The sequence below is a fragment of the Numida meleagris genome, chromosome 2 (assembly GCF_002078875.1).
Source record: "Numida meleagris isolate 19003 breed g44 Domestic line chromosome 2, NumMel1.0, whole genome shotgun sequence".
Taxonomy (NCBI): domain Eukaryota; kingdom Metazoa; phylum Chordata; class Aves; order Galliformes; family Numididae; genus Numida; species Numida meleagris.
The window spans coordinates 40,245,059-40,268,998 of record NC_034410.1 but is presented as its reverse complement, the minus strand read 5'-3'; the positions used below and the strand labels follow the sequence as shown (position 1 = coordinate 40,268,998).

General features: G+C 37.2%; 1 protein-coding gene across 3 annotated transcripts in view; it reads left to right on the top strand.

Annotated features, from left to right (window-relative positions):
- Positions 1-23,940, top strand: part of OSBPL10 (oxysterol binding protein like 10) — a 104,123-nt gene that overhangs the window by 48,637 nt on the left and 31,546 nt on the right. For all 3 annotated transcript variants that reach the window (XM_021388859.1, XM_021388860.1, XM_021388861.1), the window contains exons 5-6: positions 8,721-8,931; positions 17,933-18,087. In XM_021388859.1, the coding sequence (XP_021244534.1) occupies positions 8,721-8,931; positions 17,933-18,087 (366 nt within the window). The remainder of the gene's footprint in view (positions 1-8,720; positions 8,932-17,932; positions 18,088-23,940) is intronic.

Sequence of the window (23,940 nt, the reverse complement as noted above, 5' to 3'; positions counted from 1 at the left end):
ATGCACTCGTTCCCAAATTTCTCCAGTGTGGATCTGCAGGGATGATTCAGGACCACACTGCCCTAACATGGGTCCCTATGAGCGGCAGCTCCCCCAGTCCTCCTGCCGCACCACAGGCTCCTCTCCATGGGCTGCTGCTCCTGTGGGTGCTCTCCTTGGGCTATGCCTCCTTCAGGCCTCATCCACTCCTGCACCGTGGGCTCTTCCATGGCTACATGTGGAGATCTGCTCAGTGTGGTGCCCATGGGCTGCAGGGGGACAACCTGCTCCTCCATGGGCCTCTCCTGGACTGCAGGGAAGTTCTGCCCTGCACCTGGAGCACCTCCTGTCCTCCTTCTGTACTGACCTGGGTCTCTGCAGGGGGTCCGTTTTCGAGGAGCTGGCTCTTACCTGATATGGGGCAGCTTCTGGGCTTTACTCACAGAGGCAGCCCTCCAGCCTCCTGCTACCAAAACCTTGCCACGTAAGCCTGTTACAGACTCAGTGGAAATCTCCATCAGAAGATTGGAGAAGAATTACCTGTATGGTGTATTGGGCTATTCTGTATGGCCGTAGGTATTTTTGTATATTCTGAGGTGAAATTGAATGTTTGTTTTCTTTTAAAATCCAAGATTATGTTTGTTAGTGATGTGTTCTGAGAGAATTGCCTCTCTTAAAAATCTCTCTCTGATGAAATGTAAAATTTATCTTCCAGAGCAATGCAGCCTTTTGTCTTCTGAAGACTGATCTTAAGTGACCAAAAATAGATTTTGTCAATAGTATGCTATACAATGATGGACTAGTAGAATTCTTCTGTGATTGCTGATGTTGACTTAATGACTAGCAGCAATCTTTCAGGTGTTCTTTTGAATGCTTAACAGTCACAAATGTGCCTTAATTGCCAATAATCAAAATATGCTTTCCAGTTTTGTGCTATAACTATTAACTGCACTTAAGTGATCCTTATTTAATCTAGGAAAAACTGCTGTTCAGAAGAGCTCATAGGATAACATGTACTTGTGTGTAACACTTAATCATTAAAACTAATGACTTTCCTCACAGATTTTGAGGTAATCCATATAGTAAAATTAAACAAGCTAATTTTCCTCGAGAAGCTTTTCAGAAGTTATGTTCTCAATGCTGTATTCTGTGGTTTAAAATACAACAATGCACTTCCTGCTTGTCTGGATGGCAGACAGTTGCTGTCCAAGATTTACTTGAAATTGTAGGCTTTTTCCTTTTGCTTCTCAATTTTTTGTTCTTGATCACTGGAAGCAAATCAGGTGAAAAAAATCCGCAACAAGCCACCACCAACCTTTGCAGCTGCTACCTGCTTTTTCTCTTCTCTGTGCTTTTGTCTCAAGATCCTTGTATCCTGCTCCTCTTGAGTTACCTTTAATAGCAAATGTTAAGTCTAAGTAGGTGACCATTAATAGGAAGTGTTTAATCTAACAGGTAGACAAATATTCAAGGAAGGAGCTCTTAAGATAGCAGGGGGAACCTAGTAGTTACTACATACTAGTTGTATTTTTTGTTCCAGCCTAATGTCAGCAGCAAATGGCAAGCATTACCTGTAGATGTATAGGTTATCCGAAGGGAGCTCTAATACAACAGGCAAAGAAGAAAACCAGTGGTTATATACTGCCATAAGTAGATCCTGATGCTGAGACAGCTCCCTCCAGTGGCAAAATGACCATTGCTGGATTAATACTGAGCATTTGGGGAAGAGGAGAAAAAAAAAAGCATAGCCCACTCACCCTGTTTTGTGGAGAAAAGTAGTGCTCGTTGATACTATATGTCTGAATCATGCTTTTTTTTTTTAGTGTTTATTACAAAAGCCAGATCTTAGTAAAAAGCTTTGACTTCTCACCCAAAGGCTTGCTTAGCAGCTGCTTGAAGCATTCTTAAGATAGCTGACTCCATCAGAGGAATTTTTTTCTCCAGTGTTTTAGTACTTTGGTTTGTTTCTAAATCTTCCTCTTATGCAAGAGGGAGGAACCTGAAGTATATGTTGGTTTAGAAGGGAGAACTGTTGTCCTCTCTTGATCTTAAGGAAAAAGAAGTGACTGAAAACTGGTGTTTTTTTTTTTTTTTTTTTAATAGCTCAGTAGGGAGCCAACAGAAGGTAAATATTTCAGGATACTGATAAAGTATTCACTGTTTTGTTTCCCAGATAAGGAGTAGGGCAGACCGTATACAGAAAGCATGTATTTAATCTTAAGTCTAAAAGTGTGATCTTAACAAAGTATGGTAGTAACTCTGTCTGGGACAGCAAAGGAAAACACCTGATATCTTTTGCTCTCAAGTAGGTGGGCTTTTTTACTGAGATTTCTGGTAGCATTCTTGGGGATTCTGCTGGAATTGCTGAATCCTCTCTATGGCAGGTGTGTTGTGAAGGCTGTGAACCATTCTCTGGTGACCCCCTTTTTTTTTCCTTCAGATCTGTCTTTACTTATGGAGAGAAGCAGAGTTTCCTGGAAACTCACAGGATGTTAGCATCTAAATAAAGTATTTGCACCCAATTAGAGTCCCCGAGGATGTTAACAGTTACAGATTTTCATATAGTTTTTGGTATTCAAAGATGAGATCTGTTAAGAACATCCTAGTTTTTGTTCTGAACAGAGAAATGCTTTTGTGGAGCAGGTGGCTAATCAGCTCCTTTTCTTGCTGAGCTTGTGCCTGTTTTAAAACACTGAAGGAAAGGAGGAAGTATGTCCTATACGCCCAAACTGCAATAGTCTGAGAACTTGTCAGGGAAGAGGATTACTACTTCTCCTCTGGTGCTGGAAGGAATGTTTAAAGCTTCCAGATCCATCACCAAAAAAGACTCTTCTCTCTCCTTTCCTTCCTTGCTCCAATATCTAACAGCCTTCTGGGGTTGAGGGGAAAAAAAAAATAGCATGCAGACCTTCAAAATACAGTCTGATTACTGTAAATGTATGGTTAACAGCAAAGTAGCTTGAATATGTGATTAATAAGTTACTGGATGGGAGGCCAAAGAGTAAGAAGTAATCAACAAGTAATGAATCATGTTTTCAAAAAATGCAGTGATGTTGTCTTGTAAGGATATATAGCAAGTGTCCAGGTTACAGAACTTAAAACTATAAACCATAAATTGAATGTGTAGTGCTGGCAAAGAGTGGAACATAGGAATATATGAACAGATTAAGCAGTCAGTTTTGAAAGTAAATGGCAGAAGATGACAATTAAGAGCTAGATGCTCCCTGGTGTGTGCATTTTGTGCCAAGGTCCCTGGAGAGCTTATGGCTCCTGCTGATGGTTACAAGTGGAAAAGCATCATCACTGGAAACAGTAGACTGAGGAGTAGTTAAGGAAGGAAACAACCAAGTCATTCTGTTTTCTACTGGTTGTCTTAGGCTGTGCTTTCAGAATTGGTCCAATCTAATGACATTTGTTCCTCTGCTCTTTAAGGTTTCCTCAGAAGGAGGAACCACCCTGTGGAGCGTACTACAAGAAGACTGAGCAAAAAAGCCAAAACAAAACCATAGAGGAAATGATTCTTTGTCAGCTGAGACAATAGGATATGCAGCAACTGGCTTTTCAGTTGTTCCCGTAACAGATTATATGAATTTATGGTTTGGGAAAATAGAACAAAATAACAGATGGGGGTGGGGAGGCCTGTGTTGTTTATTTTTATTTTATTTTTTCTTCTGCAAGGAAAGAAATAGAATTGTGGAAAAAGAGGTGAGGACTGCAAAGGAAAACTTGTCCTGGTGGTTAGCTGCTGTTCTGATTGTCGGAGGTATAGTTCTGTTTGTTCTGTCACTTTTTGTGCTTCTGTCTGCAAATTACATGCCAAGTGAAAATTAACTTGCTCCTTTGAAGCTTCACTGATAGGATGTGTGTGTCTAGGCCTTAATAACTATTATATAACAGAGTCATTCCAATTTTACTGTTCGTTGTTTGCATCTTTAAAATAATTGAGGTCAAGCCGCTTGCTATCCTGAGGTGACAATAATGGAGATTTACGTGCTTTCTCTTTGTAACGGGAGGGGTGTAGTAATCAAGAAAGGGCAATTGATATGGATGTCATTATCTGGCTCCATCTTTCCAAGATGCTTTCAGAATATCTCACTTAGTGTTCTGGGATCCTTTTGTAAGGATGTTTTTTCTCGTTAGCATAACGATGTTCGCAGAGGCTGTAGTGGGTCTTTGTCCAGATTGAAACTTTGTGGGAAGAATTTCCTTCTGTCTATGGCTCAAGGAAGCCCTTTTTGGACAAAAACAGAGTTTTTTATTGTAAGCAAAGCAAACAGATCTGTTAATTTTAGAGCAAGCATGTCTGTGATCATGTGGTCTTGTGTACCTTTCTACACTAAACAGTTTCAGAGCTGAAAGGCAAAATGTTACTTAATAAGAGATTGGTGTTACATATTGCAGTGCCTTTAACAACAACTCTTGTATATAACTCTTTTACTTCAGCTATATAGTAAGCTCTAATTTTGCCTTTCTACCTTCCATAGTGTAGATGGAATCCCACTAAAATATTTATGGACTTGACTTTACTGAAGAAAAGGGGTAAACTTATAAATCCTTGTCAGGAAATCTTTCATCAAGTAGGAAGATGCATGTGTTGAGTGATCTTGAGTAAGTCTGAGAACAATTTTCAGAAGTTAAGCCCAAGGAAGAAAACTTCTCTTGCTCTGCAGTGGTTAGATACTAATGCTTAACTCAAAATAAGAACATATCAAATGGGGAAAAAAAAAAAAAAAACGAGCTCCACACTTCTGCAACTGTAGAATTTATCTTAATTTGACAGTTTGATGTTTCAGTAGGAGAGGTATACTTTCTGAGCTGGTGATTGGCAGCACTGAATTCTGCAGAAGTGGCTGAAAGCAAGCTAAAGAAGAAAGTGATTTTTGTTAAGTTTCTTTTTGCACATGCATTTATGCTCTTTCCTTTTTCAGAATAAACAATTGAAAATAGGAAAGCTTTATGGAAATACCATGTGGGAATTGTGAACTTGTGCTGAGTTGTTAGCCAGTGTGTCACATCAATGACTAGTATGATTGCTTTGGTGACACTGGAATTCCATGTAAACACGTGGTCTTACATTTTGATATGTACTTGGTACATGTATCTCTGTTATGCTTTGATATAAATTGGTCATCTGTTCTAAATTTTAATTTTTGTAATATGACGATTCATATTGTTGTTGATGATAACTGGGTCGAGATTGATGATACCTGGGTAAAGCCAGGAGTCCTTGCTCAAGGTCAGAATTAACAACTGTATTAGGCTTATGTGGCAATCTAATGTATTTGGTTTACAGTGACTTAGAAGGTTTTTCTTTTTGTGTGGACTTGGTTCTTATGTCTGCTTTTGTTTTTAAGAAAAGCAATGCTTTATATTACAACAAAAGAAAAAAACCAAAAACGCTGTGGTACGCGCTTGTTTAGAAATGAGAACCAAGGTCTGGACTCGTATCACTTCGGACCTATTCTTAGGGGGTTTCAGAAACGGACCTCTCCTTTTGTCCTTTCCTAATGTCTTTCAAAATGCTTTTCTTCTGTCATAATTATCCAAAAGCAAGAAACTAATAGTACTAGGAAGTATTTGTGGTAAGCCTCTCCCAAATACAGCTTGATGTGTGACTGATTAAAAAAAATAAAATTGGTGTGTGTTGAATTTCTGTTACTTAATTGTCTGTCCCACACTAGAGCTGTCTTTTTTTGTTGGTCATTTATTTATTTATATGGATGCTCTGATTTTCATATGAGCACTGTTGTTTATTTTCCAATGTTTTTATGATTGTTTTCAGCTTTCATGCAGCCAGCAGTGGAAAAGCTTTAAAAATAAATAAATAAATCACTGCATTAAATCTTCCAGGGGAAGTGCCCAGAGGTAACTTGGCAGACAGTGTTCTGCTAGCAGTAGTATTGCTGACAGCCTGCACAGAGAATACTGAAGCAGAGAAAGCGTGCTATTAACTGACAGAGCGAAGTGTGTCCTCAATGAATGGCACTACTTATTTTTCTGCCATGCTCCACGTGGCTTACGTGATAAAGGGAAAGTGTCTGCTTGCCCTTTGGGGTAAAATGGCTGATGTTGCTCTTTGTTTTCTTCAAGGAGCTTGAAATCACTGTGTCTTAGGATGCTGAGAATGCTTCTTTGCAGGAACGGTTATTTGCTTCTTTGAGTTCAGTTTCTGTTCTTTCTTTTCAGTGCACTCAGTAGAGCCTTTCTTTATCAGTGTAATTACCACAATGTAGGGAGGCCACAGGAAGCATACCGTATTTCAAAAATAGCCTGTTAATAAAAAACACCTAATAAAGCTCATCATATATATATATATATTTACATTATAGTAGCCTGGACAAATGGAACTTGAATCTGCTTACAGATTCTTCCTTTTGAAAGCTTTGAGCATTTCAAGTATAAATTTCTTTCTTAGTGAAATTATTCTTTTTGGAAGGTACTGTGTTTAAACCAGTTTACTTAGCAAAGAGCATCTCAAGATCCTGAATTTTCTAGAGTGTATCTAACTTGCTTTTATAGTCAAACGTTTTAGCATTACAGGCTGCCTTTTATCAAACTGTGACTTTGCATAGCAACATCCTTCATATCTGTAACCAGGTTATAACTTTCTTGCAGTCAGTGATAGTGTCGTGCTAGTGTCCTCAGGTGCTCTGATCTGGCTGGGTTAGTATTTACTTGCTTTAGAGGAGAGACGATGACTGTTGTGTTAAATACTGCATAGGCGTAGAATAAGGAGAATGAAGACAAGTTAAACCCCAAATCCAAAGCACCTACTTTGAAAAGCTGTCTTTGGTATTCAATCTATGTACAAATTGTTGTGTTAAAGAAAAATCCACATCGTCACATGAATCTTGTAATAATTAAGCCAAATGTGTTTGTCCAGGCTTGGCTGGAGTCAGTGAGCTAGTACAGGAACACTGCAGTTAATGTGGTGAATTGTATGATAAATGGGATCAGTACTGACACATTCTGTAATCTCAGCCTTGTATGATTCACTCAAATAGCTGAAGGAGCTGGACTTTGATTTATCTCTAGTCATGTTTAGAGTTTGAACTTTAGGTGTGGGATTGAATTTGTATGCTTCATAAACCTATTAAGCATTGATCTTTTTTTCAAGCTTGTATTCTTCACATAGCAAGTTTTTGATTACATAAAAACATCAAATTTAGCAAAATAGACTCTCTGAGAAGGGAAGGAAGAGAGATGTAATAAGGAGACATTTGTGGAATAAACGTCATGCTTAGTTTAAAAATCCTCCTATAGAAATACATAGAGATGAACAGAGTAAATGTGTTCATCTCCTGTTGGGAGGAATGACTGGCAGATGATTATCCTTTATATTTTAGGAAGCTGTCTTTTAGGATGTTGCATGCTTTATAAAAGGACTTTTCTCTTGTATCAATCTGGCAGAGGATTGGTAGGTTATTTCTGCTGTGACCACCTTTTAGGATCATAAACCTGCAGTTGTACTGAAAGTAGAAAGATTTGAAAATGAGATTTTTTTTTTTAGGGGAGGGAAGACAATTCAACGGATGGCAGCCATTAATCAGTATGGACTCCCATAGGTAATTGAATCTTGGGTTTATATTGATAGATCTTGCACCTGCAGGAGAAAGGGATACTAAGCAACTCGGTTTGTGTTAACTGAGTTGTCTGTCTAGTATATACTCTTTCTCCTATATATTGCCAAAGGGTGAAGAGGACAATAAGTGTGATACTGCATCACTGAAGAAAGATCGCAGTGGCTTAACTGAAGTTACCTTCTGAGATGAGGTGTATAAACTATCTCTTTAGGCGTAAGCTGATAGTATCTCAGTGCATTAAAGGAAAAATCCAGAATTAATTTGAGTTTTGGACCAAGTGGATACGATTACAGGCATGGGTATGATTATTTCAAAGATGCTGCCAAATGCAGTGTGATATGTGAAGGTGGCTTCTTACTTTAAGGAAAGGTAAGTGATAAGTAAGGTAATAAAGAGGCTTGTCATGTGCGTGTATAATTTGCTACAGACTTTAAAAATAGAATTTTTAAACATCTTTTTCTTTTGATTGTAGGAATGACTTTGGAAACTTGCCAGTTTATTTAAAGAACAGCCTGCTCGCATAATGCTTTTATCTGCACTACTAGCATGCATTTTATCTTCGTCTGGTTGCTCCAAATCTAGAAACAGATTAACTTTCTCCCTGACAGCTGGTATTCATATCTGACAGTAAATAACTATTCTAAGTTGCATCCTATGGTAATGCTTATAAACTTCCAAGTCACCATATTTTTTAAAAGTAATTCCTTACTGAAGCGTGAGAAATGAAAAATATCTCTTCTTAAACTGTGATTAGATGTTTTATGTAGGGAAGGAGGAAGATGGATGATGTATCTTCCTTGGGTGTCTCAGATCATATACCAAGGAAAGAAAATCTAAGTCTAAATAGTAATGGAGAAGGAGATAGAAATTTCATACATCTCCTTATGAAGACTTCCAGAAAGTGTGAGCCATTATTAAATCAACTGTGAACCTACTGTTTTGAGTGTCTGTTTTCTCTATCATAGTCTTGATGGTTTGATAGGCTTGTGGTAGGCTCAAGCCCTATGTTTTTGTAGGTAAGTTTATGGTATGTTTGGATCATAATGTTAACAATCATTTGAGGCAGGTCTTTACACTTAGTCGTCATATCAAACTGTAGGAATTTGTCACTACACAGTGATATTTCCTGTGACATCAGATGTTTTTGCACCTTTACAGATGATGAGCCAAGTTGAGGGACAACAGAAGAATCTTGTACAAGCCATTGAAGCTCTCCCAAGTTCTGGCCCCCTTTCTGCCTTGGATCAGGACTTGCTGCTTTTAAAAGCTACCTCTGCTGCCACCCTGAGCTGCCTTGGAGAATGCCTGACTCTGTTACAGCAAAGCATGCATCAAGTGGGCCAGCACCATAACAGGACACTATCATCAGGTGAGCATGATCTCTCCTGGGTATTTTTTTTTTTATGTCTTACGTTGTTTTTGTTTTTTAATGGTAATACTGAAGCAGGCAGAATGAACCCTCCCTCAAAGAAGCGAGTTGGATTGAGCAACCTATAAGCTTCTATAACATCAAGCATCAGGATTTTTTCTTTTAATCTAAAAAAAAAAGCTGCAAAGTCAGTTGAAATCAGAAGAGAGGAGAGAAAGATGTTATCCTACGACTTCCCAGGGAAGTCACATTCTGAAGACAGTAAGGCAGAGAAGAGATAGTAATGATAATAAAAACCAAAAAAGGTGACATGGAGAATAGAAACATAAGCCTCTATTCTTAATGACAGTGCAGAACCTGCTTAATATTTTTTTGGCAGAGAGTGAAATCACAATATAGATTTGTTTGATAAAAATGCAGTGTTTTCTGAAAAACCGTATTACTAGTTTTCCTACGTGGAAGGATCCTGGTCAAGCAGATTTATTTCAGTCAGTGGTTTTACTGAAATCTAGGAGGAGATTTTCTTTCTGCTATTTAAATATATATATATACGGCAAATTTTTATGAGCCAAAAATGTTGAACAGTTTGATACTGCATTTAGCTCTGTAGGCTTGAAGCTCTCAGTCCCCATGGAGCTCAGTTTTTTTCCCAATTCACAGTTCTAGAACTCTGTCCATAATATAAGAAGTTAGACCTTTCTGAAAGGGTGCTTGCTGTTTTCCTATTGCACTATCTAGCTTAAGTGCAGGAGCAGGAATTGATATAAGAAGAAGAGCAGCAGCAGAATTCTGGTTATGGGGGTCTGTGTTTTTTTTGTAGGTGAATCAATAAAAAAATCCAACTTCAAGTAGTCTCTTTAATAAAACAAACAAACACGCACACCCAAAGATACAAAACCAAAAAGGCAAAACATACCTACTTTTACAGTAGGTTTGCTACTGGGCAAATATGCCCTCAGAGCTGCTGAGACAACTGGTTAAGAAGTCCTCTAAAGAGTTCCTGTATGGGGAAAGTAGAAATATGAGAGGATCAGCTGAGAAGTAGGGAAATAACATACAAGTAGTTCTTGGAGAAGAAAAAAAAAAAAATGTAAAAACTGTTATGCCTATACTACGGCATATTATGACTTCCCCTAATCCAGTTTCTGATATATTTCGTAGGGGAACGTAGGTGAACAACAGTAACAAAACGCTTATTTTTTACATTTTGGTTTTAATTTAGAAATTTTGTGCACATCTAAATAGCAATGTTGAAGTGCATTTAATTGATTTCTTTGATATAATGCCACTTCAAAACAGCATGGGTTGTATCAAAGATGAAAGGCATCTGTCAAAGAAAAGTCAGTTTCTAGTTTCAGACTCTCTGGAGGTTGTTTTTCATGTTCATGTGATCTAAGTGAACTGTCAGAGATAGATGACTTGAATTGTACATACTCTTGAATTTGTGTCCAAGTAATGTTCTTTTAAATAGGTGTCTATTTTGACTTAGTAATGATTTTTGCTGGCATGTGCACAATAATGGGGAAGAGCTGTTGAATTCCTTTATTAAATTAATTTTAATCCCTCCCCTAAAAATTTTTTGGAAGTCGCTATTGTAAAATACTTAATAAAATTTAATAAATGCTGTTGTTTGTTTCTTCTTAGACTTTAGACTTATACGAGAGTTCTTTCAGGAATTCTGTAGCACTTGTTCATGCCAGCGTCTTCAGTGTAGCTGTGAGAACCTGAATGCAAACAGTTAATTCTTCAGTGCGTAGGTGTGCTTACCATTTGGTATGTAATTTAGGGAGAGGGAAAAAGGGGGAGAGGAGGGAACTAAAAGTTGCTGAAATATTTAGTCTATTCTCCCTGACTGAGAGTCTCCAAAATTATCTTTTTCCCTTTTCTTTTCCCCAGGACTTATTATGCAACACAGTTGCCTGAAAGAACCTGGCCTGAAAGTCTTGATTACTGATTTTCCTACAGTTAATCTTGTTCAGATGTACTTTGATGGACTTAACGTTTCTGCTGAGTCGGTGGAGTTTGAGTCATCAAAGCTGCATAAACTCATACCTAATCAGACTAGTGCCTTTAAGTAATCCTCTAGGAAACTCTAATTCTGAGAGATAATATCTTTCATTTTGATTGTGACCTCCTGGTGATTTCTTTTCAATTGCATGTTCAGAAGGAGCAACCAAAGGATAACCTTTGTTGTCACCTCTTAATGCTGTCAGGTGAAAATCACTTCTTAGTTTAAAAGCCTCGTGTTTGTCTGTTAGGAAGTCTGAAACACCTTTCCTATATGATGTGATGGCCCTATGCAGTATATTGCCAAATGTTTCCATCCGAATGCTGTCTGATTACCTGCTACATGGTGTCCAGGTTAACGTTGAATAACTCCTGTGAGAAGGCAGTGGGTATTCTGGGCTAGGATCTCCAGGCTTTTGTATGGACTCACGAGATAGGTATTTGGTAACTTGCTTGCCTCTAGCCTACAGTTCATGGAAGTTGTGCAGCAAAGCAGGGCAGTACTGCTCCTGTAGAGTGTGAGAAATAAGCAGTGACTTAGCTTTGTTGAATTTAACTTATCCTTGAGATTACCTTTCCTTCAGCATCAAAACCTCTCACTATTATGTTCTAAATAGAACTGCCTGAAGAGTAATGTGTATCTACTTTCTGTGTAATTTTAGTTTGCTTCTGTTCTTGAAATCGTTATGGCCAGTTACATAAGGATTGTTAACTTTTCCTCTGTGCATTGTAGGTCTTACAATCTTAATGCTTCTACAGCAAGGACTTAAGGTAGCTGAGCTTCTGACATAATACTCAGGGACTGCAATCACATAGATAATTATTTAGTAGTAGCTATTTTAAACAAATTTGTGGGCTGTTATTTTTTGAAAAGAAAAAATCTCCTTTTTTTTATGTAGCTTATTTATTGTTTTGTTTTCTAGTAGTGTGAGTAGAGGGAAAGCATTTTAGCAGTCAGTGTAATAGAATCGTATCCAAAATCTAGAATTGTGTAGGTCTTGACTTTAAATATCTTACGATATTGTTTGGCATGGAATAGTTTAAGGAAGATGTGATTTTCTACTCTTCATTTTAATGTTTCTCACAAGTTGTCAGTCACGTACCTCAAGTCTACAAGCAGTCATGAAGATTAAACTGAAATCTTCAATCTTTTTTGAAGGGTAGTCAACACATGTTTTAGTCTTACTCTAAAGATTTGATGAAAGGTTTTTGTGATTCTCTTTTTGTTAGTGCTTGATTTTGGAAATGCATCAACAGGAACAGTGAAGCAAAAATCCTGTGTTTCTACTTTTGAGACAAAATAATGCCAAACGTACCTCGCTGCCTTTATTAAAGGTATGCGCACTGATCTCTGCCTAAGTTCTTTGTAATTTTTTTCTTTCATTGAAAAATGTGCTGGAAAAGTATGTTATTAGCTGAAAGCATTGATTACATACAGAATGAGGTGAGAATGAGTGATTCCATCTATACCTGCAAGTTTTGTTGGGTTTTGGGATTCTGTTCTTTTTGTAAGAAGGGGAAACATTTCAAAGGTTTTCTTACACACTGTGTCTCTCCAATTATTGGAGGAGATGGTTTGACATATATGTACCTGGAGGAAGCCTAAGGCAGCAGAAGAAGTCAAATGCTGTACAATTGGTTTATTACAAATTCTAAGCAGGTAAGGAATGTAGAGAAGATGGGGGGAATTAGTGATAGTAAAGAGTGAAATCCTAGCAAACAGTTTATAAAGTGGAGATAGTCACCGCCAGGGATCCAGCAACATCTTGTTGGTCTGCACAGCCACCCCCATAAGTCAGCTTGAATGCCCAAAATGAGCAACAGCCGAAAATGATTTCTCCTCCTCACCCAGCCACATATGTTTCTCTTACTGCTGTGCTCATGGTAACCATTAACCTCAAAAGCTTGTCAAGCAGGTTGTCTCAGAGTCTCAGATGGGTGCTGCTGAGCAAGCTTAGAGCCAAAAATTGCTCCAGGATGTAACCTAGCAATGTGTAGTGTGTACTATGCATAGTACTTGCTAATCAGCATTAAGTGCCATATGACAAGATTGAGTTTATTTAGCATGCAGTAGGAAACAGTTGGCTTTCAAAATAAAACTAAGAGAAGAAACTTTTGTCTCTATTTAAAATCTTAAAATCTTTGGTGTTACTTTTTTTTTCGAATGTGTAGCCTTTGGCATCTCTAGAGCCTGTTGACTGCTGTGGTTAACATCCTTCCTTTTATCCCAATTTAAGCATGCAGCAAATTTGAGTATTTGTTTTAAAGCTAATTTTTCACCTTACGTTGTGCTTTAGGTCTGTTCTTTATTTTAATTTTTTTGCAATTGGAGTACTGCCTTGCAGTCATCAGCAGTGAGTACAGATATATCCCTTATTTTAAATATTTTAAACTATCTTGCATCAGATGTTCATTTACTGAATTAAGCATCTGCCAGACTTGAACTCCCTTTAAATATATTTATCATATAAATATATTTATAATTTTTATTTTTTATATTTTTTTTGTTGCATTTTCACTTTCCTGAATAGAGAATATAATGTTTCTTAGTTTCTTCTTCTTTTTTAAGGGGTTATCTTTATTTTCCTTTCTAAAAACAAAAGCCAAAACCCAAATCCATCTTTGCTATCTATTTTCTGGAGTTCATTTGGATGTACAAATGCTGATTATTTTGGCTTCCATGGCAACAAATGAACTGAAGGTGATTCTGGAGTTTAGGGGGGGATGTACTTAATTTGATCAGATTCTCTGGTTCCTCCTTTTGAGAAAATAAGTGGCCAGGAAAGATGAAATCCAGGTGCTTTCAACTTGGTGATGAATGACAGCTATGGATTCTCCTTTAGCTGAGATGTCAAGAGGAGAGAAAAATGAACAAGCAGGGGAATTCTCCTTGCTTAACCCCTGCTATCTCCAACCCTCCCTCCCACCAAATGCTTGAAGGTGCAGGAAAGAATGAGGAAAGAAGATAGGTGAGAAAAAATTATTAGCTGTGTAACTTAACTAAATTCCACAGTCAGTCAGGTCTCCTTTAAATGTATCAGTGCTAGACTTGCTTTTGCTGGGACTAACCAAAACAATTTGCTCTTCTATCTATATGCTAATACATTATTCCTTACGTGCTCTTCTTGCTTTGCAAGATAACATTGTTTTCTAGTCCCAGCCCAGCAGGGACCAATTTTGGTTTCTCCTTGAGAGCTACTGTAGAATTCTTAAGGGAATATTTGTAATGGTGTAGTTACAAAGTATTGTAAGAGTTTTATCAATAGTTGTTAGTTTATGATTGTGCTGAGGGAAAAAGATGTTTTTTTTTTTTTTTTTTTGTGGTCTATAAGCCAAGAGCAGAGAACTTAAAAGGATTTTTTGTTCTAGAATTGGGGTAAGTGCTAAGTGTATTTCATACATCAATTATAATACAGAAACATGGTTTGAAGGTACATCAAAATCAAAAAAAGAAAATGATCAATAGTACTTAACTGAAAAATCTCCTCCAAACCTCTTATTTTGGATGAACCTCCTGATGTGTGCAGCTCTTAAGGGGTAAAGTGTTTATCCTGAGGACACTTCTGTAGAATACTTTATTGAGCCACCTGAAATGGATGATTTTTCTGACCTGTAACATTGCTATAGGGAAAGAAGATTAGGTTGTGTCTGTGTGCTGCACTTAGCTTATCTAGAAGTGTTCTCCTCTGTTTTGTTAGAATTTACCTGCTGCCTGTTTGTTGCAGTAGAAATTGGTGTTGTTCTGGAGTACTTTCTATGAGAGCTATCATTTTATATGTACCTACGCACTGAACTGCCAGAGGAATTGGGCTTAGAATTGCCTTTCTCTTTTGGAACCACGTAACCAACACCACACAAGTGGAAGAGATCTAGTTGGTTATACAAATATCATATTTAATTCATCTGCTCTAATTTTTGCATTGTTTACTGGAGAAGTAGATGTTTTGCTTTTAATTAGCATAGTGCTTTTTGTGTCCTCTAACTTTCTATATGTAGAGATTGTATTCTTATTTTACTTGATTTTAAGACTGTTTCTAATGAATTCTCTCTTCATAGCTTGCATTTGTCTGGGAAGTAGATTTCTATAAGGTATATGACAGCTCCCTTTGAATGATGCAAGAATACTGACATGGCAGTGTAGATTTGCATATTAAAGATTGCCACACCTTCCCTGATGGCACTTTAGAACTAGGCACGGAATTCTTTCAACTTGTTCAGAGCGCTGACTTTTAATTTAGGTTTCAGTGGTATATGACCATTTCTTTCTGCATATCTCTGTTCTGCAAAGAAGTCCTACTGCAGGCAGACAGAATGTAATAATGATTTTTCTCATTTGAAGAGATGTTGGGGAAATACATGTGCTTTATCCTTTGGACCTTAACTCTTAGCATCCTCTTGTAAAGTGTGGTTAAGATCTGCTTAAAAAGTTGACTAAGCTGACAAGACATGTCGTTCTGTGAAGGAATATCACTCCCCTTGGGACAGATGGAAAAACATGCTGGCATCCTTGTAATAGATGCAATTTCCATGAGAGAGTTTAAAATGTGCAGAGAAAGATGAAGACTAAAATAATCTTTTTTACTAGGTGTATTTGTACTGAAAACTGATACACTGTTTTACAAAATATGTAAATGATGGTTTAGTAAATGTTCACACTTGTAAATTTCCCCTGAAGCAAGGTGTTTATTCATATGGTGTTTTCTTATGGCTATTTACAGAAATTAGCTTTTAAAAAAATGTTAGTTAAAAAGAGTAATTCTTCACAGGGAAGGCAAAATAGATTGTGTGTGAAGAGAGAAAATTGATAGCCCAAGGAAATGAGCGGATGACTTATTTTCAAAGAGTTGCATAAAGAACAGTCAGTTCAATTTTTTTAGTTTCTCTGTAATAGGAAAATAACAGTAATAATTCAATATTCAGCTTCTTGACAGGGAGAAATGGAAAAACAGATCAGTTACAACATTATGAAGTAATGAAGAATGAGAAGGATAGGTATGGTCTGTAAAACTGTGTTGAAATGAAGCAAGTTTATTTTAACTACTTGATGTTTTTTCTCTCTGAAATCTGTGTCAATTAACAGAAAAAGGATTTAAAAAAATGCTTATCAATTTATAGCCTTATGCATTCCCTCCAAGGAACTAACAGTTTTATGTGAAGCTTTCTAACACTAGTTTTATCCTTAAATGCTGAAGGTATTCCTCCTTCCTCCCTCCCATGCAGAGTCCATTTTGTATTTGCCAGAACAATCTTCAGATTATCCTCTGAATCAGAGCTTATTTTGAGGGATCTTGGGTTGCCCTTTCTTCGTAACTGTTCAAGACCTGAGGAACAAGCAAAGAGCAACTATGACTGCAGTCACTGAGCTCTTTGTTCCTTGCCATGTATACCAATATCATGTAGATTTAATTCAGTTTTTGGAATGGAAGCAAATGTTGACTTTGTGGTGTGTAGGACTACTTGTAGGGCAAGTCAAACAAAAAGACCATTTTTCCTCACGTATTCACATAACTCTGCTTGATTTTAAGAATATCTACTGGCATAGTACTCAGAGTTACTGAAATCCAGAAGCCCTTGCAGCATGTAAAAGTAAAGGCCTGGTATTAGAGCCCAGAGATATTCTTCCTTTGTCAGTGGAAAATTTGAATTGTGTGAAATACATGTTTTATTTCTTTAATATTTTTTTCTCCCTGCTAGTTTCTCTGATCTTTGAAAATCACTTTACACTTTTTACAGATCATTTGCTTATGCTTTCTTCAAAAGATGGTGCTACAAAATCCTGTTAAGCAAGTAGACCTAAGTTTTGTCATGCCATCATAACTTGGTACCATTTCAGATGAGAGAAATGTTCTGTAATTATTTTATCTTTGGAATTCAGTAAGATTTCAGCTATAGGACTTCTGACCCATTTTAAACAATACAAATATTAAGTTAATATAATAGTACACAGATTATCTCACCAGATCAAACTGTCTTAATTAGGTAGAAACCTCTGTTAACCACTGGTGAGAGAAAACAGTAGGATGTTCTTTAATGTACTTTGTGTTCTTTGAGATCATCTTAAAAAGTTGGCATTGATGAGAGAAAGAGATCATCCTGGTGGCACTAATTGTATTTTCATGCACTTATTATGGTAATGTCTGAAAAAAGACAATTTTCTTATCCGTATTTCTGTGTTTTATAACAGCATGTAATTGATAGCTGTAATTTAAGCACTATGGTGAGGGCTACAGATATGAATGGCAGTACTGTGTTCTAGAGCAGTGAAGGAGGAAGGACATTGCAGCCTTCTTAGCTGATTGTTTTTTCTGTCTTAGCATCCCTCAATGCTGGCCTGTCCTGGAAATTAGGTGCCTCCAGAAGTAAGGGTTGTCTTGATGTCTAGTTCTGTTTGATTCATTTTTAACGTGCGTCTTTCTAATGAGAACTCCTCTAAACTGTGCTCTTATAGCACAGTTGATACAGGGAAAGCACTTAGCACTTAATCTAGGAAGAGCTTTAGTGTGAGTTCTGGCAGAAATGAAATATAGCTGTTAGGCTTAAAACTCTGGCTTCAGGCAGAGTAAATGGAGGAGTGGTCAGCATATTACCTGAGCTTGTCCTGGGCCTGATGCAAAAGCTAGATGGTTAGTCATCTTTCTTCTGGTACTGATGTACGTTTGTAAGATGTGACAAGCACCTGCGCTGCATTAGGTGCAGTAATGTTGAATAACTTCCTAACTATTAAAATATTGGATAGTGAGTGCTTGCTTAATTACAAAGATGTGCCAGATTGAATAATCTTTATGTGTAATTATGTATAATAATTTATGTATAATTCTATCTGGCAGAAGAATGAAACTGTAAAGTCTTTTTCCTTCGCTGACTTGTTACTGAAGTAAAGCAGTGTATGGGGACAGGGAACAAGTAGCGGTTCATTAATATGAAGAGAATGATGAGAGGAATGGAAAAATCAGTCACCTGCCTCTTGTAAGTTGACACCTGTTTTCTGCTTCAGATGGTATCCTGGGATGGTCTGGGCCCAAGTCACATTCCTCAGAGCAACTGAAAAATGGTGCCCTCAGCTCCTTATCATCTGCTAGTGCCAACATTACATGGGCCATAGTTCCATCTGCAGCTCAAGATGGGCAGACACTACAGCCAGGTACTGAGGTAAGCAGACCATTTTTGTTGTATTTGAAACTTGACATTGATTAGATGCAAAGGTGTGCAGTAGTGGATGCTTTTATGAATTACTTACTGTACTTTTTATTTTTATAGTTCTGTATTTGTCTGAAATAGTTGTTAAAATGGTGTTTTATGCAAAAGTATACTCTGAACACTATAACAGAATGGTTATGTATTGCTCTGTGCTTTTGGTTCTCTGTGATACTGAGAGACAGTGGACTATGGAAAGCATGCAATCTCCTACTTGTAAAACCCATTGGTGGTCTGTCAGTATGCATCTATCTTTGATGATAGAATAAGCTAGGGTGTTTGGTTTTTATTTTGGTTTGAGACAGGAGATGTTATGACCACAAGATTTGCTTGCTGCCCATTTTTCTATATTGCTAATTGCTTTTGAATGTCTCTGGGTACAGTTTCTCTGAGTTCAAAATGGTATATTGCTTTCTGGCCCGTTTTCATGTTAAGTGATTATAGGCAAACTTGTTCACATCATCTGCACCAGCCTGTTGATTTGTGCTTTTGTGGCATTTACTTGGTAAAGGGCAGTTCTGAAGCATCGACTCTTTGAGGAGGCTCATAGCTGCGTATCAGGCATCTGGTGCACTGAAAGTCTCTCACCATGTCAAACTTCTCCAGCTTCTGCTATCTGCTTTGGATACCAGTGCTGCCCACCAGGAAAACACTTCACTCTGAGACTTCACAGATTGTTGGGCACCTGGAGCACACAAGACCTGGAGAACTGGAAAGACGTTTTTGAGAGCTGAAGAAACCCTTTACTATAAGTGAATGCTCTTGGGCAATTGGAATTGCTTAAATTAAAATATATTGCCTTTAACAAACTTTGTAATGTCTGGGGAGATCAATAAAGCTGTTTGTTTTTCCAGTTCTTTTGTAGTATCTTGAGTTGAATATAGTTTAAAAAAATCCTGGGCTAAACCAAAATAGATTTTTAAAAAAATATCACTTGTTTCTTTAGTCCTCTTCCAGTTCTGTCCATAGAAAGCAGTTTCAAGTTCTGCTATTTGCAATGTCCAATAATCTCAATGTTTAAATGAATTACATATGCTTTTTATTAGGAGGTTGTATAATTTCTTTTTTAGATGAGCCAACTGCAATTCTTACAGCATTTTCTTAAGAATATTCTTTTGAGAGCTTTCTGTACTCACTATTTTTAAATTATTATTTTTTTAGAGTATCGTTTTTGCGGTTGAGTTGAGCCATTTATTACTTATTTTGAATTACAATTTTTTTCAAAGTCTCAAGTCTTCCCTTTCTCTTGCTGATGTGAGATACTGAGTTTTGCATGTGGCTTGAGGTATTGGAACTCATAATTTGTGGAGGAGGGAGTACCCTTCCAAAGACATGGATATAAGCAAGGGAGCATAACAGTAGTTTCAGTACAGAATACTTGGTGCTTTGTGGACTGTCTTCTGAAGTCAGCAGCCTGCATTTGTGTTCCCTGGGGGGCACTAGGACTTAAAAAAGAAAAAAGGAGGGAATAAGAGTTTTAGGTTACAGAAAACTCAGGGTGTTGGCTTTGGCACAAGCAGTAGTTGGAAGTCAGTAACAACAAGAAGCATCTTTACTTGTGCATGTAATTTTCATTAGGGTAGTACAATTTCTCAAGCAGAAATTCATTTTTGCCACAGAAAAGAACCTGATTTTTTGTTGTTTTCACGTTCAACTTCAGATCTGCCAAGCTGTCATGCCCTGTTGTAGAGGTTACACCACTCTTGATTGCTGTGGTCAGATTCTTTTCTGGAACAGATGCTGTCATAGAGAGCTGCAAATTTTCTGCCCAGTTGTGTTAGCTGAGCAAAGTGTCAAATAGGAAGCAAAGCTTCCTGTTGCTGTGACTACAGAAAGGAGGGCTTTGTAGAAAAGCAAAATAGTTTAAGTAGCTTAACTGTTAGCCCGCTAGGGATGCTATCCAACGGTTACCCAGAAGATGTCTGATTTTTTTTTAAAATTTATTTTTTTCCCAAACTATCAAAGGTGTTCTACTTTATACTCATTTTCAAATATACTCTGGCCTTTGTGTGTCTGAGGCAAGAGTGAGTGGCACTGAATAGCCAGTTCACTTTCATAGGTATAAGAAGCAGTGACTCAGCTAATTACTTTGTATGTGAAATTATATATAAAAGCAACTGCAAGTCATCACACTCCACTTATTTCCTAGTGCAGATGTTAGTTCCTTGTTAGTAACTGTGGTGGCATCAGTGGAGAATGAGATAGTCCATCTAGGTGTCATTGTTAAGAAACCTGTGATGTGAAAGACTGACTTCTCGTTGTCTGTCTGGTAGTTCCTTTTAGGTGTGGGAGGAAAAAAAAGGAGGAATCCACAAGTGTCATTCAAATGATATTCATTTATCTTAATGATTTTCTTCAAAAATTAAATCAAAAACAAAAAAAAAAAAACAAAAACCCTCACACCAAGAAAAAAGCAACAAATTGAGCCCTGGCTGAATTTCATCTCTGAACGAGTTGGTAGAGTGTAAGTTGGGCTAGCTTTCGGAAGTGCCAGAAGTGATCCTTAATTTTAAAGAAGTTATGAGAAGATAGTACTATTTCCTCATTCAGTGCTATCAAGTTATTTCTGGTTTATTCTTTGACCATGCCTAGATTTTAATGAAAGAATTCTGTATTTTTTTAATAGTATCTCCTCTGTCTCTTAGTCAGAAGCTATACCCCCAAAGAAATGGGAGAGAGCTTTTTGGCCGACATTCAGCATAATATACTAGATGTACCAGCTAAACAAATTGTGAATTGACCTGTAGTCTGAAATAGAAAATGCCATTAAATTGCTGCCCTTGAGGAACAACTGACTTAGCTGCTTATGTTATTTATAAAGAAAAGATCATTTTAGGTATGTGAATCAACAGTGATTTTAAGAAGAAAAGAGAGATGTTTGTTTTGTTGGATGGAGATTGCTAAGGGATTGTTCCCAGTATAGAAGGCTGCAAACTGGCAGCGGTTTCCTGGCTACATGGCCAAGTTGCTAAATGCATTTAGTGATAGTTATGTTAATTCTCAGCATAGCGGGTGGACTCTTCGTAGCAGTGCATTAAGAAATGTCATTAACAAATGTGTGACGTTTTCTCTTTTTTTAATGTTTACAAAGAAAGCATGGACAAGACTCATCTGATGTGATTTTAATACCTAACTGTTCTTGAGGAGTATAGTAAGTTGTGGAACTGAGTTTTGATGCCTCATATAACTGAAGGGAAAAACGTTTCTTTTTGCTTTGATGCCCCATTAGGGTTTCTGGTAGCAATTTCTTCCCTGGTGAAACAGTGTAGCAGCTAGAGAGTCTTATTTTTAAACGATCTGTTGCTGTTTAGTTGCTTTTGTTATTTTAAAATGTTTCTTGTTTCCAAGTGCAGGGGGATATCATTTGAGATACATCTTAAAGTAGCTCAGAAAGGAGAAGGCCTTGTAGCAGAAATGATTTCCATGTGTATTTACGTGCTTATTTTATCATCTCCTTTGTTGTTGCTGTTGTTATTGCTGTTTTTCTTCCTAGATGAAAATTTCATTTTAGGGTTGTGATATAGGACAGCATTAGGTTAAAGCCTGTCATATCAACTGGAAGAAGTAACCACTGGCAGTGAAATGCCAGGTAGCATTTTCATATTGTTTTCATCAGGGCTAAGGGCTGATCTGAACAGAGCTATTCTACTTCTGATGTGAGATGACTTAGAATGCTTTTGTGCAACCGCTAATGAACTTACTTGGAGTTTTTGGTATAAGTTATAAGATATTTTACAGAGTTTTTTCCTTAAAGCAGAAGAGGACAAATATGCCTTTGTACACCCTTCCGAGCTGTGATGTGAACTCGATCTGTGAAAAGTTTGCAACAAACAGTGACCTGCTTCCTTCACATAATTGTTTACAACTTGGAAATTCCTTTCTTGAAGTTCTGAAATTATTTAGTCTCACAATAAATTTCATTGTTTTAAAGTTTGTGCCTAAGTAGAATAAAGCTGTGAATCCCTTCTATGTGTGTGCTGCTCTTCCAGTTCCATTAATTGTAATTTTGGGTGTCGGAAGTCCCCTTTTGAGTACTGAGAATGTGACCGCAGGCCAAAATGTGACCCTGGTAACCAAGTACAAATGGCAGTTCTTAGGGGAGACCTGTAGAGGGAAGTACTAATTTTCATTTGATCTAACAGTTTGATTGAGAACTATTATGTTGTAATACGCTGTATCTACATCTGCAATTTAGCTCCCTTCCTGTGATTTTTTTTTTATGCCTTAACTTGCCATGCCAGCTGATTCTTACTGTCCAGGGAATCTGGCATCTGTGCTGTCTCTGCTTTCCTGTCCCTAACTTTCCCTTGCTTACGTGTGTGAGAAACTGCACGTGTTCCATACCAATGTATCTTTTTAATAGGATTGAAGTTTCAGCTCTGTAGGATTGAGGCTTAGCTCTGATTATCTAACTGTTAAACCAGGTTTTAATTGTGATAGTGATTGCAAGTATAGTCAAGTCCTGACCATTAAGGATATTTCTGTCCCTGTATGATCTGAGCCATGGTGTTTTTAGATGCTAGAAGGAAATGCAGTATTTGTAGGAGGCACGGAGTTGTTTTCTTCTTAGTTCTAAAAGACTGTGATTTTGTCCAGTCAGTTCAGGAGATCGCCTTTTAGGCTGAAGTTGCTTCTTATCTTTAATATGGATCCTAATATGATGATACTTAATCCTCTGTAGAGTCCTTTAGCTTTTAGAGCCATTACAGGATGAGTTAGAGATGGTAAGAAATAACTTTAAGAGTTTCTGTCATTTTAGAAGCTAAACTAGACAAAGGAAATAATTTCTCATTTGATATTACTTTTTCCGTGTATGTCTGTCTTGAGGCAGTCTTGCCCAAGACTCTGAATTATTTCCTGGTATCAATTTTTCCTAGTGTTTCCTATTTCCTTTTTGTACTTGACATAAGTGTTTATAATCAATGCTGGGAGATCAACTTAGCAATGAACAGGCAGCGCTGTCTGCAAGTGCAGTAATGGAAAGAAAACAGATCAGTGTGGGAAAGTAATATTAGTGGTATTACAGAGTCCCTTTTCACTATTTAGCACTGACATTACAGAATTGCTGAATGTGCCCTGCATTTTGCTTTCTGTGTGATTAAGTACTTTTGGGCTGAAGAGCACAGTAAATGGACTGTAATGACTTGGGTAGATAAATTTAACCTCTAGGCAAAGATGGTACCAGTTAATCTATTCTCTATCAGGCCATCTAAAAAATGAACTCTGCGATAATCGATTGAAAACTTCCAGGGAAGGCGTATGTAGGGATTAAATATACAACTGTACTAAAAGAAGAATTATATGACATAAGCCTGCTACAGCAGCACTGACAGAAAATGACTAAGATAGTCTAACTAATCGTGGTTCTATTTTCTTGATAACCTTCTGAAATAATTACTGTGTCAGCAAAGAATCTAGTAAATCTGTTTATGTAAATAACAGATGCAAATTGATCTCCAGCCAAAGCCATTGCATTTTGTCAGCTGAAGGCACCAGCTACGTATCATCTAATATCTGTGAAATATACTCAAGAGAAATATTCCACTTAAAATAAGAAAAGAAGCTTTAATACAAAATTTATATTTAATTTGAATAAACATGAGGTTCTGATTATTTGGCATTTCATAATTAATAGTGAATTTCAATGAAAATTCATTAGTATAAAATCAGATTCACTTGCGGTAAGACTTAAAAAAAATTAAGTTAAAGTAGACCGATTGCTTATTCTGTTCATTATAAAACCTGTGCCCCCTTGCAAAACTAGTTTCAAAGCCAGTATCAATTTTATTTCGGGATTGTGTGCTGATT